The sequence below is a fragment of the Ambystoma mexicanum genome, chromosome 8 (assembly GCF_040938575.1).
Source record: "Ambystoma mexicanum isolate Mex_15411 chromosome 8, UKY_AmexF1_1, whole genome shotgun sequence".
In the NCBI taxonomy this organism is placed as follows: domain Eukaryota; kingdom Metazoa; phylum Chordata; class Amphibia; order Caudata; family Ambystomatidae; genus Ambystoma; species Ambystoma mexicanum.
This window is the reverse complement of record NC_090929.1, coordinates 1,358,431,488-1,358,447,916: the sequence shown is the minus strand read 5'-3', so window position 1 is coordinate 1,358,447,916 and position 16,429 is coordinate 1,358,431,488. Positions and strand designations below refer to the sequence as shown.

The following is a 16,429-nucleotide window of genomic DNA, read 5'->3' as shown; positions in this document are numbered from 1 at the left end:
GATCGACCTTTTCGCAACAGCGACGAACTCCAAGTGCCAGAGGTTCGCCAGCAGGTTCCTGCAGCCGAGGAGCATGGGCGATGCTTTCGCTTTCCCGTGGGACGGCCTGTTTCTATACGCGTTCCTGCCGTTGCTGCTCTGCCTCATCAACCAGCTCAAGAAGTCCAGGTGCAGAATGATCTTCATCGCACCGGCGTGGCCGAGGCAGATCTGGTTCCCGGACCTTCTGGACTTGTCAACGTCCCCACCAGTCAAGCTGCCGGCGGACGCGGATCTTCTCTCCAGAGAAGGAGGCGCCATTCTCCATCACGACCCACAGTCGCTGAACTTGCAGGCCTGGCTCCTGCAGCACTAGAGTTTGGCGGGTACGATATCCCGGCTGACTGCAGAGGTTCTGGCAAAAGCCAGGGCGTCCAACTCTCGTGTTACGGTCATAAGTGGAAGAGGTTCTCTGTCTGGTGCCGTGCACAGATTAACCCTCTGCGGATTACGGCCCCTCAAGTACTGCCGTATCTACTGTCGCTGGCCAAAGCGTTCCACGTGGCCATCACCTCCGCACGACGAGTGGGAGAGATCCAGGCTCTATCTTGCAAGCCGCTATACTTAACTTTTCATGACACGAGGGTGGTGCAGAGGACGCATCCCTCCTTCATGCCCAAGGTGCCGTCGGACTTCCACCCCAACGAGCCCTTGGTGTTACCAGTTTTCTTCCCGACGCCCGCCGAGAGGACTTTGCACTTGCTGGATGTAGCTAGAGCGCTGAAGTTCTACGTGGACCGCACGAAGAGTTTTCGGAAGACGTCACAACTGTTTGTGAACTTTGGGTCTGTGAATCAAGGGAAGGCTCTCTCGAAGACTTCCATTTCCAGATGGCTCTCCGGCTGCATCATGCACTGTCACGGTTGGCAAACTGACCACTGCCCGGCCGTCCGAGAGCCCATTCGACCAGAGCGATCGCTACTACCATGGCGTTCCTGTCTGGTGTGCCCCTGCTGGACATCTGCAGGGCTGCTACGTGGAGGTCGACGCACACCGTTATAAGATTCTACTGCGTCGATCGGGACTCCAGGGTCTGCCAAGCAGTGCTGCGCAACCTGTTAGCCTAAGGTGAGCCTGGTGAGGAGGTAAGAATTGCTTAATGTTGAGTTTTGGAAGAAATGCTTAATGTTGAGCCTTTGCCACCTCCCGTGGTTGTGCATGTGTATACTGCGATGTATTCTCTTATTCATGAGCATGTGAATCCATGCCAGACCCATGCTAGAGAAGGAACAAGTTACTTACCTGTAACTGTTCTTCAGCATGGGTCTGGCATGGATTCACATGCGAACCCTCCCGCCTACCCCTCTGCGGCTCTTCACTTCATACTGCCACTTTGCGTGCTACCAAATCTGAGGATGGCTGCCAGAGGCGGGGCTTAGGGAGAGGGCAGTCATTGGCTGGGGGCAGTATGACCCAGAGATCAGTGATTGGTTACTACTAAGAAAGACAGATCGGAAACAAAACTGATACTGATTTTTTTTTTCTTTACCGAGGATTCCCAGCCTGACAGGGAATATTTATGAGCATGTGAATCCATGCCAGAGCCATGCTGGAGAACAAGTTACAGGTAAGTAACTTGTTCCTTCTAGGTATTCTGTTATGAGACATTACTGATATGGGCTTATGGGAAGTTTTTAAAACTGGTTTTGTTGTACTTGTTGTTATCCTTCATTGTTTGGATTTGTTTGACATTATAAATGGTTATTAAAAGATGTTACATGAGCATTTAGACACAAGGGATACGAAGTAACCCCTCCAGAACTCTATTGTAAGATGGGGCGTGCTGGGTCTGGCAAGTACAATGCTAAGGAGCCAATTTCACTCTACCCTCTGGCCCTGGGTAAACCCCTAGGTAACCCCTCCAGCACCCTATTGTAAGATGGTGTGTGCTGGGTCTAGAACGATACAAATTTAAATAGTCAATTTCACTTCACTTTACTGCTCTGGGAAACAGTTCATCCCAGACAAGGTATTCAAATCCTTGGGAAATCTGGGTGGGGTGGAAGGGCGCCTCTCCAGATTTAAAAAATCAAGTCCTCAAAATCCAACAAAGTTGCTGGGGGTCTCGGGTGGAGGTAATTGGCACATTTCTAAGAATTCTCCATAACAGGCTGTGGGGATACAGAAGCAGTCCCTGAGTGCAAGGGTTGCTGGGGGGGTGGGGGATAGAGGGGGAAGAAAGCAGGTGTGCAACTGGCAGGGAGGGGACCTGGGCCCGAGATCGGAGGGTAGCTGGGTAACAAGTTCAGGCAGGAGATCAGCAGAGGAAATTGTAAGGTAGGAGGAAGGTCTTGAGGTGCTTCCTGAACCGGAGATGGTTTGCCTCAAGTTTCAGAGGGGCAAAAGGCCCAATCCCGTATTTCCCTTATTCTTGGAGCATGATTGTTCTCAGTGGCAGAAGGGGGGGGGGGCACTAGAGACTAGTGACCAACAGACTGTCAGAGGTTCTTAAGTAGCAAAGTTCCATAGGCAGACTGGGCAAACAGGTGAGTACTTTACTTCTGAGTTAGAGGGTCCAGGGGCTTCGCAGGATACACCCTAGTAGGATTCTAGCTGTGGGGGCTAGGTGGACTGGATGAGGCCTCACCATCACAGAACTCCCCACAGCTACACAGATACTAAGATACTAAGTCAACACAGTACATCAGCATTGAAGATTTTGTAGCAGTAGGACTTCAGGATCTGCAGCCGAATAACCGTTCAATGGATTCCTTGTTGTGGCAACTGAAAACAAGACCTCAGAAGGAACTTTGCAGCAGGGATCAGTGGAGAAGGCTGAAGGCAAGGTTTTCCTCGCGGCTGAATGCAGTTCTGGTGATTTGGTGCCTTTTCAAGGAGCACAGAAGACAGAAAATTGCGGTTGAATTCTCGTCATTACGATGGTTCAGCACTCTGTTGGAATTTTTCGGACTCTATTCGTGACTCTGGAGATCCATCAGGAGGCCCACAAAGTGTAGCGTGATTTGGAATTCCCGCACAATGGCTTGAGGTATTGGGGTATTGCAATGCAAGGTCGGAGCAATGTGTGGGATGGCTCAAATTTCAGGTCATGTCTAGTGGGTCTCACCAGGCTCTGGTTCAGGGTTGTATTTTTCAGAGTCCTCAGGTCGATTGGAAGGAAGGGCTAAAGCAGGCTTCGGTTATACAGCAGGTTCTCTGGTCACTGGAAATATTCTCCGCCACATTTCCTTCATCCTTTGTTTTCAGTTCCAGTGGTTGACTTGTCTTCAACTTCCAGATTTGCAGTATTTATCAGGAACTGCAACTTCTGCTTTCTCTCCCTACATTTTACAAGGGGCAAATCTGGATAGCCAGCCCCCCACCGGGATTTGCCCCATTCAGGCAAGGAGGAAGACAAAGGGTTGTGGAGTTTTGGACTCCTCCCTTGCTTCCTGCCCTCAAACTGGAGCCTGGGTGGGGAGCCCTGCCGAACGGGATAATCACACAGGAATTTCCCGTCCTGAATGTCGGAGAAGGAACAAGAAAGGACCAATACTAAAAGGGTGAAAAAAGACGGGGTCCTTTTGGTAAAACGGGCACCCTTGGGTGCCTTTAGTGCAGCTGTGCACACAGCCTGCAGTAAGGGTGCACCAAATGAATACAAGGAATTACTGCCACCAGCCATTGAAGGTAAGCGGTGTCCCTGGAACAGAATTGTTAGTTTTAGTGAAAGGGGATGCATTGTATCTATCCAGCACTCCACATAAGGTGGGGTGCGCTGGTTTCACCTAACAAGGATCCAAAGATCCTTTCTAACCATGTGAACTGTAGTTCTCTGAAGGTTAGCCAGAGCATTTTAAAAGGGGAGCCCCTGGGGCAACCCAGCAACAGGCACTTATTGCCACGAAGTTATTAAAGAGTAACTTTAAAAACACAGGAGTCAAACAAATGACCCCCATAAAGAGTAAAGATTCTGTGAGTGTGGAAAAAGGTTCCCACTCACTGATGTATTAAAGAGAAATATCCCACTAGTAAAGCCAAAAGGTTTGGGGTTGACCCAGGTCAGGAAGATTTACCAGATCTGTGAATCTTGCCTAACATGCATGCCTCCATCAAAGTGCGTCTGGTGACTATCTCCCACTACACCAGATCTCCAGGACGGTCTACATTGGTCACACCATCTAGTCAGGGATTTCCTCAAAGGACTGTTGTGATTGTGCCTGCCCCGGTGTGGTAACAGAATGTGATACTGACGAGGCTCATTGGGGCTGGGGGGAGGAGGGTGTGAGGGGCTTCGAGCCTATGAATCAAGCGCCTCTCTAGTTCCTTTTGTGGTAGACTGCTTTTCTCGTGGCCATCACCTCTGCCTGGATGGTAGGTGAGATCCAGGCCCTGTCCTGCAAGTGGCATTATCTGACTTTCCACGAGACGAGGGTGGTGCTGCAGATGCAACCCTCGTTCATGCCACATCCAAATAAATTCCATCTCACAAACCTTTGGTGTTGCCTGGTTTTTTCCTGACTCTTTCGTTGCAGGCTTAAAGGAGTTTGCACTCATTGGATGTGGCGCATGCCCTGAGGTTGTGTGGCAAACACTAAGTTTCCGCAAGACGTTGCAACTTGACGTGAGCTTTGTTCCTGTGAACCATTGGAAAGCTTTGTCCAAGGCTACCATTTTTAGGTGGCTCTTCGCCTGTATCACTCACTGTCACCAGTTGACAGACCACAGCCCTGCAGTCCGAGCCCATTCCACCAGAGCGATTGCTGCTACGACTGCGTTCCTGCCTGGTGTGCACCTTCAGGCCTGCTATGTGGAGGTCTACATTGAAAACCACCTTGAATTCAGGCAGGCCCTTAAAACCTGGCTCTTCCCAATACTTTCCTAAACCACTGCACCCTGCTGCTACACCACTAACTCTCCATTGCTTTTGTTCACAACTCAGGGGCCGGCAGCTCTCGCAGCGGTTTCATCTGCCACCACATACCGCTCAACACTGCCTGCGGACAGCACTCCAGCAGCTTGCGTTGTGGCATTTCCTGATCCACCATCAACCCACCCACAACATTCCCACGCAACAAGCTCCAGAGCTAAGCCAGCAGCCTTTGCTGTGGCCACGCTCGCATCATTCACTGCGCCCCACATGAGGGACAACTAACAAGTGGCCCGTGTTGGCACACGCACACAATCAACCATTCACTGCCACTGCTAACCCACACCGCTCTTCCCGAGAAGCCCCAACACTACAATTTCCCTCACCAGGAACCTATCCCCAAGCTAGGTACAACAAGCATCGATGACTGACAATGTGAATTCTTACGCTACAATGGGCTGAAACCTACAGATTTTCAAGTCTAGGCCCCTTTCCACCTACACAAATCTAGGGGTAGCCCCCTCAATTTGTTTTATGTGGAGACCTCATGCACTGCGGAACATGGGCCGAATGCCCACCATACAGGACTACACTTTTGTGCAGCCTCCGTTTTTGGCTTACTATGACTAATCGTGTTGCAACGTTACACAGGCCTCCATCCCCCCCGCCCCCCACCTCTTCTGATACAGCATCCTGAAATCTAGGTGTAGCCTCGAACTAGGTTTGCCAAATGCGTAAACATTTACACTGAAACATAGGCCTTTCTCCCGCTGTACAGGATCCTCTAATCTAGGTTTTGACTCCGCCTCTGTTATACGCTGATACAGCTACAGTATGAAACCTAGGCCCTTTGCTACAGGACTCTCCACCCTAAACCTGGACAAATAAGTGATCTCACAGCCTAGGGAACATATAGCTCACACCGCTAGCATGGACACTGCCGCAGATACAGCCAATCATCCATGCACAATAGAACATGTCTACTGCTAAGCCCATCCGGCTTAGTTTCACACATAGCTGTCAAGACGAACACCGGACGTACCCCACCACCTCTGCCACTAGCATACAGCGACCATCGCCCGAAAGGAACCTGGTGTAGCTTGCCTCACACACTCCTCGACAACAGCAATCTATCTCTAACCCTCAGACCACCCACGTCTCTGACCTCTACTGGGCTGCTTAGTCGAGCCTTGCCAGCCGCAACTTTGCATCTAATCTTATCCCCCTACAATCTCTAACCACAACTACAGTCACCAAGGGTGTTCCAACCAAGGAAAACGCATTGAGGCCACACGTGAGGAAAGAGCGCTATAAATAACAAAATATAATACCCCTTCACGAGATTCTACTGCGTTAACACGGATTCCACGGTTGGCGAAGCAGTGATACACGACCTGTTCACTTGTACTTTATTCATGAGCATGTGAATCCATGCCAGACCCTATGCTTGAACAGTTACAGGTAAGTAACTTGTTCCTTTTCTTAGTTGACCGAGGGACTAACACTACAAAGGGGTGATGGTTTTTTTTGTAGCAAATTTAGTTATCTAAGATATTGGGCAGAGAAGAATGTGTATCTGGAGGAGGCATTGATTTACTTTTGCATATGCATGTCGCTGCCCTCTACTCCCTCACCGTTAAGGGATGTGCATTATGTCATGTCCTACAACAGAACATCCAATGATTCTGAAGTTTCAAAGACTAGCAATAATGGTGTTAATGTGTGCATCTTTGTATTTCATTTTGCTCCTTTTAACCTTGTCTAAGGATGGTGTTTTTCTTGTTTTCTTGTTTTTGTGTTTGTATATACCAATTCTTAGTTGCAAAAACCTGGGCAGACATAGTGAAACTTGGAGTTGCAAAACCACAAAAAACAATCAAGAATCGAATGAGACTTAAAGTCGTCAAGAAAAAATTGACAAAAACAAAGGTAAGCTATCACTATGGCTCACTATATTTAGGCCCTACTTGTGTATGATCACACGCTTGCCACCCCAGTCCCACCCTATCTTTGATCAGGTCGAAGTCCCTGCAGATAACTCTGCTTCTGAGACCCTTTCCTGAAGATGCCACTGTCCTAGAGGGATCTTTTCCACAGCAAAATGTGGAGCGGTTTAATAGAAGCAGGGTCCTGACCAAGTCACAGCGAACTTCTAGTTGTGGCAGAGCTGTCAGACTTTTCACATGGGGTAAGGAAGGCGGGGGAATATATTTACTACCAGTTTCACCACACTTGTGTTTTGAAATCTACTGTTATTGGCACATGTATTTAAGAATTGTTTAAACTCTAAAAAAAAAATATGAAGACTAATTGCTCCTAATTGTAAGCCCACGAGCAAAGGGATCAGAAGGGACAGGAGTAGAGCATTGTCCTATTCAGGCCACAAAATGCTAGCACAGAAATTAATTCATTCCCATCAATCCACTATATTGTAAGATGCATTATATTTATGCAAACCATAGGGTTATAAAAAGCACAAAGAGGCAGGAAATGTAGCTGGCGTTAGTGCTTTAAGCTCAGATGGCCAACATTGGGAAATGTTTTACTTTGGGCTGCTTTCCCATAAGACATCAGAACTCCATCCTTTTTGTTTTGAATTGTTCCGGGCTTTGGAAAACCTTTTTGCCCCACTTACCTCGCAAAGCTCATGTTTGAGGGACAGTTCTTGCACGCACTCCTTCTCCTTTGTATAGTTGGATTGTTTTTCCTGCATGCATCCCCTTCAGTGAAATGCAGTGGGGCCACTTTGTGTCCCCGTAGCTTTGTTTCTAGCTACTTTGTGGTTACTCGCATTGTGTCCAGGATGGGCTGGTTGCAGCAATATTATTGTTACTGTTTTCTTTTTTTGTAGCATTGTGCATTTTGCCTTTTTAACCGCTTAATGCCATGTAGAGTACCATATACTCTAAAATAGCTGTGATGTCAGATTTTCAATTGTCATTTGGCCGTCTTGCCTTTATCCTTCCTCTCCTGGATTGATTTTCCGTGTTAATTTTAAAGTTCTTTTGTACCCTGCCAGTTTAATGATGCAAATCCTTGCCATTGGTGGGCTGGGGTACGCCATCCCGGATTCTGGATAAAAAGGCTCCTGTAGCCATGCATTAAAGCATTGTTGAAAAGACCACTTGGAAGGAGACCTGGAACTCGTGGATGGAAGATCGCCATCAGACCTTTATTCACCTGCCCTGCACAACCTTGCCATTGCAGATCGCAAGACCTTCATTGGTGCTTTTATCCCTTGGACCAATGGGAACTGGTCCCAACATCTGTACGAAGTTCCTGCCTCTAGAAGTTCTCAACCATCCCAGAACCCATACTTTAGGCTAGCCAGACACTGGTCTACTTTAAAACCGTTGCCGTTCCAAGTTGTTTGTTGGGACTCCACAGATGCTCCGCTTATAATAGAACAAGAAACCTTTTCAAACGGCCTTGCAGGACCAGCTTTTCTTCTTGCCATGAGGCTCATCTGCTATTTTGAACAAGTGGCCATTGCTGCTTACCGCCTCTGTTGTCCTGGGAGTACCTGCAGGTCATTGCATAAGTGGTGCTTCATAAAACCATACTTGTCGAGCATGGGGTCTGGCATGGATTCACATGCTCATGAATAGTTCCTGTCAGGGTGGGAATATTGGTAAAAGAAAGTTTCACTTATAAACTGTATTCATCCTCGAAACCAATCACTGTCCTCTGGGTCATACTGCCTCCACGCAATGAGTCTCCGCCCTAAACCCTTTCTGGCAGCCATCTTCAGATTTTTACTGCACACTTCAGTGTTTGATTCCTCGCGTTTGCTCTGCGAGCTACTTCTACATTATTCGTGGTTTTTTTGTGGAAAAGGGTTTTATATTTGTTCCAAAAGAGCCTGTGAGCTCTTATGCTTCTGTTGACAGCAGGGATCCGTTGTCAGTGAATTTCAGCAACCCTCAAGGGCGAGGCTTGTCTAAAGTTTAGAAGTCAATCAGGCCTACTTTGCGCCCTCTGACCATGACTGAGAAGGAAACAAAAGCGCTCTTCAGGCCCTGTACCAGGTGCGGGCTACAGAATGTGTTTGACGACAACCCCTACAATGCCTCCACTGTCTGCATCCAGACCACAATGAAGGAGAATGTGAGGTATACCTTGGGTTCTCCAAGAAGAACACGGACGGGTACAGTAGAATGGTGGCCTGGCTGAATGCCAAGGCCTCCGCCTCGTGCTCCAAGCAAGGTCATAACTCGCCCAAGACCGGATGGTCCATGGAGTGGTCTTCAAGTCTTTTCAGGGCACCTCATCCATGGGGGGCCCAAGACAAGGCCAAGAACTGCAAGTTTGGGTCCACCAGGGTCACTGCGGAAGCATGTCCCGCAGTGGCCAGCTGGCAATAGAGCTCCTCAAAAAGGAAATCGTTCAACCCGGCTGAGCTGCGGGAGAAGTCCCAGAAGCAGTGGATTGAGAAGGCCCAATCTTCGCGGGTACGTTTTTGACGCTGGAGCTGGTGTGGTGTTTGTGGCGGCTGCTCTTAAAAGGCAAATGGGGCTGACCCTTTGAAGGTAGCACCTTGCAGTGCAGGTGTCCAGTCCCTGAGGTGCAAAATAACTGCAGTTACTTTGGAAAAGTCTGCTAGCACACTGGAGAAGGTGATTGTCTGTCTTTGGAAGGAGGGGTTAGGGGGGGGGGCGCGGCAGCAAGATTGGATGTAGTAGCCCTGGGGAATCTACACCAGCCTTGACCTCTTGGCAATAGATCCCCAACTATTGGTATAGGTCTCTACTACACAAGTTAGTAGAGTGAGCAGCCAGACTTGTCTCAAGAGGGGTAATTGTGAGCTCTATGCAACATAGAGATCCAGTTACAAGTATCCAAATAACACTTGTATAGTAAAATAATGATTTCAGTAAGTTTTAAGCCTGACTTTTTTTTACAAAGGGCAATATGTAACCATCTGAAATGCACTTCCTCCGAAGTTAAGCAGGTAGATACCCTTATGGGAGCACACGCCACCCTGAGGTGACTTCAACTGCTTGGACACTGATATATCACTTAACACTTGCATGCAATACTGAGGTTTTGAAAAGGTTGGGAAAGGAAACAAAGGTTAACATGTTCTCAACAGGTAAGTACTTTACAATCCCTCAAAGGTATAGGTTAATGCTTTCCCAGCAATACAAGTAACTTATGTACCACCTATGAGGGACAGTTAAACAGTCAATGTGTCGGTCTGCAGGGAGCCAGGACGGTCAATGTCAATTGAACAAAGTGTAGGGGAGCTGAGGCACTTTTAGATGGCACAAAAGATCTGTACAATGTTAGTTTGTAGAAAATAACATTTGGGCCCAAAGCTGTGAGGCTTGTGAAAGTAAAGCTGCAAATGCTGGAGAAGGAACCCGTTTCTTACCTGTAACTGTTCTTCAGCATGGGTCTGGCATGGATTCACACGTGAACCCTCCTGACTTCAGCTCTTCTCTTGGTCCTACTGCCACTGTATGTGCTACCAAATCTGAAGCTGGCTGCCAGAGGGGCTTAGGTAGAGGGCAGTCATTGGCTGGTGGGCAGCATGACGCAGAGACAGTATGACCTAGAAATCAGTGATTGGTTGTTAGGAGAAAGGCAGTTCAGAAGTGAAACTGATTTGAGCCTGATGACTGGGAATATTCATGAGCATGTGAATCCATGCCAGACACGGGGCACGCTCCCATCAAGTCTTCATTGGGTCCCTCTCAAGGTCCTATCATGGAAAACTGTTTTCATGCTTTCATTGTGGCCATCACATCTGCCAGGTGGGTGAGATCCAGACCATACGCTACAAACTGCTGTATCTGACTTTTCATGATGCAAGGGTGCTGCTGCTGCGGACGCACCCCTCCTTCACGCCGAATGTTGTCGGAATTCCTCCTCAATGAGCCTTTGGTTTTGCTTGTGTTTTTCGAGAGCTTCGTCGGCTGAAAGGAGCCTGCACTCACTGGATGTCTTGTGCTCTGAAGTTTTGTGGCACGTACAGTCGTCTCAGCTATTCGTGAACTTTTTGTCCTGTGAACCATGGGAAGGTCTTGTCCAAGGCTTCCATCTCAGGTGGCTGTCCGGCTGTATCAGTCAGCTGGCAAACCGACTGCTGCCCTGCCGTCCGAGAGCCCATTCCACTAGAACGATTGCTGCGACAGCGTTCCTGTCTGGGGTATCCCTGCTGGACATCTGTAGGGCTGCTATGTGGAGGTCTACACACACCTTCACAAGTCTCTAGGGTCGGGTAGGCAGTGCTACGCAACCTGCTTGAAGGTGAGCCTGTTCCGTAGGTAAGAGTAATTCTCCAGCATGGGGTCTGGCATGGATTCACATGCTCATGAATATTCCCCGTCGTCAGGCTGGGAATCCTCGGTAAAGAAAAAACCAGTATCAGTTTCGTTTCTGATCTGTCTTTCGTAGTAATAACCAATCACTGGTCTCTGCGTCATACTGACCACAGCCAATGACTGCCCTCTACCTAAGCACCGCCTCTGGCAGCCATCTTCAGATTTTTACCGCACGTTCATGTGTTGGGATCCTCGTGCTATTGCTCTCGAGCGTTAGTGCTATTTTTTCGCGCTTTTTCACAAAAACTTCGATTCTTTCGGTCAAAAGAGCCTCAAGCTCCACCGATCCTACATCCGATCAACGGGGACCCGTGTCGGATTCATCTGTGCCCCTCAAGGGTGAAGATTTCGTCGAGCTACACTTCGGAGGACTCCAGAAGCTTCTCAGGCCCGGTCTCGGAGATGGCCCAGGAGAAGGGAAGCTCGACGCCCGGAAAGCTGTTCAGGGCCTGCCCTGGATGCCAGCTGCAGAACGTCTTCAAGGAGGACGAACACTCTTTCTGCCTTTACTGCCTTCATGGGGACAAGACGCACGTGGAGAAGGACTGTGCGTTTTGCGGCAACATGTCGGAACGGACCATGAAGGACCGCCATCAACGTCTCGCCAGCTGGCTGGAGGGTAAGAGCCCGTCTGGCGAGAAGAAGAAGAAATCTGAGCGGTCTTCTAAGACCTTTGAGGGCGCCCCGGCGACGGGGGCCCAACATAAGGCCAAGCACCGCGAGTCCGCTGGCACCGGGAGCGCCGAACGGTCGGGCTCTACGGGCGCCAGGCAGGGCGCACCCTCCCCGGCACCATCAACCACGAGCCAACGCTCTGGGTCGGGTAAGAGGAAGGCCGAGCACCCGGCGAAGCTCCTGGAGAGACCCCGGTCGAGCTCTAAGGCAGAGGAGGAGCGTGGCAGTGCCCCCTCCCTCAAGGATAAGGCGGTGAGCGCACCTAAGGTGGTGAAGGCCTTGATCCATTCGACCAAGCCCTCTATCGAAACGGTCGCGGCGGCCCTGGCCCAGCCTGTGGAGGCTGCACCAGTGGTGGCGGCCTCGGGGCCCAGAATCTCCCTGCCTCCTCGGAGGGAGTCTTCTTTCGTGCCCATCGATAGGACCCCCGTGAAACCCTCCGTGGGGAAGAAGGGGGGGCAGGGCGCCGTCGTAGATTCGGCCTCAACCTCAGAAGAGGAACTGATCGAGGTCTTAAGCCACGGCCTAGGCGTGGAACAAGACCAACCCGTCGGAATGGGCCCCGACGCAGGTGACGACGACGACATCGTCGAGGATACCGACGGGGCCCCTGCTCGCCCGTCGGATTCCCCTCTGCCAGCGCCGCAAGACAACTCAGCGGCCATTTTGTTGGCTATACAGTCCTTATGCTCCGAGATAAGGACGAGACTACCGTTACCGACGGAGGAACCTCTCCCGTCGGGGGATCCAGAACCGGGACCTTCTGGTGTTCCCCCTACCAAGAAAAGAAGGATCCATCCACCGCCTCCTTTTCAACCGTCGCGCCCCGTCCAGCCCTCCTCCCCGTCCACCCGAGGGGATGATACGGGGACTGACACGGCAGCGACGGGTACGGACGACGAGGCATACGACGAGGATTTTCCGTCGTCGCCTCCCACCAGGGCTTCTCCGCCCGACGAGATTGGATCGTTCCACTCAATGATCGCCAGGGCATCCGAGCTTTTCCAACTCTGCCCTGAGGAGAAGAAAAAGGAAGGCTTCCTTTACCAACGGCGCGAGACCAAGAGGAAGACGGTCCTCGCAGTGCCTCTGTTGGACGACATTTGGGATGAGGGCCTTTCCCTCCTCAAGAACCCTTCCACGACGCCAGCGAAAAGAGACCGGTACGAGAAAAAGTACCGGGTCCCGGACTCGGCCCCCCTATGCCTCCGGGCGCAGCCTACCCCGGACTCCGTCGTCTCCGCGGCGGCCAGGAAGAAAGCGGGGGGGGGTGCGGCCTCCACGTCGACTTCCCCGCCGGACGGCGAGGGAAAGAAATTGGATGCCATGGGACGCAGAGTCATCTCGTCGGCGGCGACGACGATTAAAGCGGCCAACGCCTTGGCTATCGTGGCCCGCTACGACAGGGAACTCTGGTACAAGATAGCTCCCCTGCTGGATTTTCTGCCGGACGACAAGAGGGCGGAGGCCCTTGAGATCCTGCAGGAAGGTGAGGTGGCCTCGGACCACGCCATCACCGTGGCGACGGACATCGCCGACACTGGGTTCCGCCAGATGGGCAACGGCGTTTGCCTTCGACGTCGCGGATGGCTCAAGGCTACGGACTTTCGGCAGGACGTCCAGACCAGGGTCCTGGACATGCCCTTCGACGGGAACAACCTGTTTGGGAAGACAGTGGACGATTCCCTTCAGGCCATCAAGGCGGATACTGAGACGGCCCGGGCCCTTGGAGTACTGCAGCAACGGCGGACGCCCTTTCGGAGCGGCGGAGGCAAGGGTGCCTCCAAAGGTTCCGGCGGCGGTTTCGCTTCCTACCGTCAAGCGGCCCGCTCGTCTTCGCAAGAGGCCTACAGAGGACGAGGCAAGTCTGGCGGCCCCCGCCGTCGTCGCCAAGGAGGCCAAGGCGGCAAGGCCGCGTCCAAGCAGGATTGAACCGGCCGTGGGGTCGGGCCCCCACCGAAGCACCCCGGTGGGAGGCCGGCTGGCGGGCTTCGTCAGCGTGTGGGAGTCCATCTCCACCGACCGTTGGGTGCTGGACGCCCTGGCCCGGGGCCACGCGCTCGAGTTTCAAAGAAGGTGCCCGCGCGTCCCCCCCGTGGCCAGGAAAGAACTTCACGTCCCTCAACTTCTCCTGGAGGTAAAGGCGATGCTCAGAAAGGGCGCCATCGAACTCGTCCCAAAGAGGCTTCGGGGCTCCGGAGTCTACTCGCGTTACTTCCTCGTGAAGAAGAAGACGGGAGGATGGCGCCCCATCCTGGACCTGCGACGCCTGAACAAGTTCATCAAGGCGCAGAAGTTCCGGATGGTCACCCTCCAGCACGTCCTGGGTCAGCTGGAGGAAGGAGACTTCCTATCGTCGTTGGATTTGGAGGATGCCTACTTCCACATTCCCATCCTAAAGGGGCACCGAAAATTCCTCAGATTCGTGGTCCAAGGGCGTCATTACCAGTTCAAAGCCCTTCCCTTCGGACTGCGGTCGGCACCCAGGGTTTTCACCAAGTGCCTCGCACCGGTGGCGGCGCAGCTGCGCCGCGAGGGGATTCACGTCTACCCCTACCTGGACGACTGGCTCATCCGCGCCAAGACGAGGGAGCTCGCCGTGGTCCACACGGCAAGGACCGTCCAACTCCTCACGGACCTGGGATTCTCCGTGAACTACGCCAAATCCCGCCTGGTGCCCGCGCAAGTCGCACTGTTTCTGGGAGCGAGGCTCGACAGTGTCCCTTCTGGCCTCCCCGTCGGAGGAGAGGACCAGGACCATCTTGGGCAAGGTGCAACGGATGTTGGTGGCCGACGCGGCCAAGGTGAGGTCCATCAAGTCCCTCCTCGGGATGATGTCTTCCTGCATCTACCTCATTCCCATGTGCAGGCTCCGGATGCGCCCGTTGCAAGAGTTCCTGGATGCGCGCTGGATCCAGACGACGGGCAGCTTCGAGGAAAGGATCAAGCTCGACGAGAGTTTCCGACGAGCGATACGGTGGTGGGGCACCCGCGCGCATCTGACGGCGGGCATGGACTTCCAGACCCCAGCCCACCAGGTGACTGTGACCACGGATGCCTCCCTAGAAGGGTGGGGAGCGCACACCGAAAATCTGCACGCAAGGGGACTCTGGCTCCCGACGGAGAAGTCCCTGCATATCAACGTCCTGGAGCTCCGTGCAGTGTTTTGGGCCCTCAGGTCCTTCCTTCCGTCCCTCAAGGGCAAGGTGGTGAGGATCTTCACCGACAACACCACCACCATGTTTTACATCAGGAAACAGGGCGGAACCAGGTCCCCAGCGCTGTCCAAGGAGGCGCAGGACCTGTGGCATTGGGCCGTCGCCCAAGGGATTCTTCTGGTGCCGTTTCATCTGGCAGGGATAAAAAACACCATCGCCGACTCACTCAGCAGGGAGCTGCGCTCGTGCCACGAGTGGGAACTACGGCAGGATCTGGTGGATCGCCTCTTCCGACGGTGGGGCACACCCCAGATCGACCTGTTCGCGACGGCGACGAACACCAAGTGCCGGAGGTTCGCCAGCAGGTTTCCCCAGACGAGGAGCATGGGCGATGCTTTCTCGTTCCCCTGGGAGGGCCTGTTCCTCTACGCGTTCCCTCCCTTGCCTCTGCTAATCCGGCTCGTCAACCAGCTCAAGAGGTCACGGTGCAGGATGATCCTCGTCGCACCTGCGTGGCCGAGGCAGATATGGTTCCCGGACCTTCTGGACTTGTCGGCGTCCCCGCCAATCAAGCTGCCGGCGGACGCGGATCTACTCTCCAGGGAAGGAGGCGCCATCCTCCACCACGACCCGAAGTCGCTGAACTTGCAGGCCTGGCTCCTGCAGCGCTAGAGTTTGGAGGATACGACATACCGGCCGATTGCAGAGAGGTTCTTGCAAAGGCCAGGGCGTCCTCGACTCTTAAATGCTACGGACACAAATGGAAGAGGTTCTCTGTCTGGTGCCACGCACAGAAGATTAACCCTCTACGGATTACGGCTCCCCAAGTGCTGCCGTACCTGCTGACGCTGGCCAAAGCTGGTCTGGCACACGCGTCCATCAAGATTCATCTTGCTGCGATCTCCCGATACACCAGAACCACGGGCCGGACGTCCTTGTGGTCTCATCGTCTGGTGAAAGAGTTCATGAAGGGACTGTTCAGATCGTTCCCGCCGGTGAAGGCTCCGGCCCCGGCGTGGGAGCTCAACGTGGTACTGACCAAACTCATGGGACCTCCGTTCGAGCCTCTGCACTCGGCCCCGTTGAAGTTTCTATCGTGGAAAACAGCTTTTCTCGTGGCCATCACCTCCGCACGACGAGTGGGAGAGATCCAGGCCCTTTCCTGCAAGGCCCCGTACTTGACTTTCCACGACACGAGGGTAGTGCTCAGGACGCACCCCTCCTTCATGCCCAAGGTACCGTCGGACTTTCATCTCAACGAACCCTTGGTGTTACCTGTGTTCTTCCCGTCGCCTTCGTCGCCGGCTGAGAGGACTTTGCACTCGCTGGATGTAGCTAGAGCGCTGAAGTTCTACGTGGACCGCACGAAAGGTTTTCGGAAGACGTCACAACTCTTTGTGAACTTTGGACCTGTCAATCAG

General features: G+C 52.4%; 1 protein-coding gene across 6 annotated transcripts in view; it reads left to right on the top strand.

Moving 5' to 3' along the window:
- MKI67 (marker of proliferation Ki-67) overlaps window positions 1-16,429 on the top strand; it is a 231,321-nt gene that overhangs the window by 113,878 nt on the left and 101,014 nt on the right. For all 6 annotated transcript variants that reach the window (XM_069611472.1, XM_069611471.1, XM_069611470.1 and 3 more), the window contains one exon: window positions 6,669-6,778. In XM_069611472.1, coding sequence (XP_069467573.1) covers window positions 6,669-6,778 — 110 coding nt within the window. The remainder of the gene's footprint in view (window positions 1-6,668; window positions 6,779-16,429) is intronic.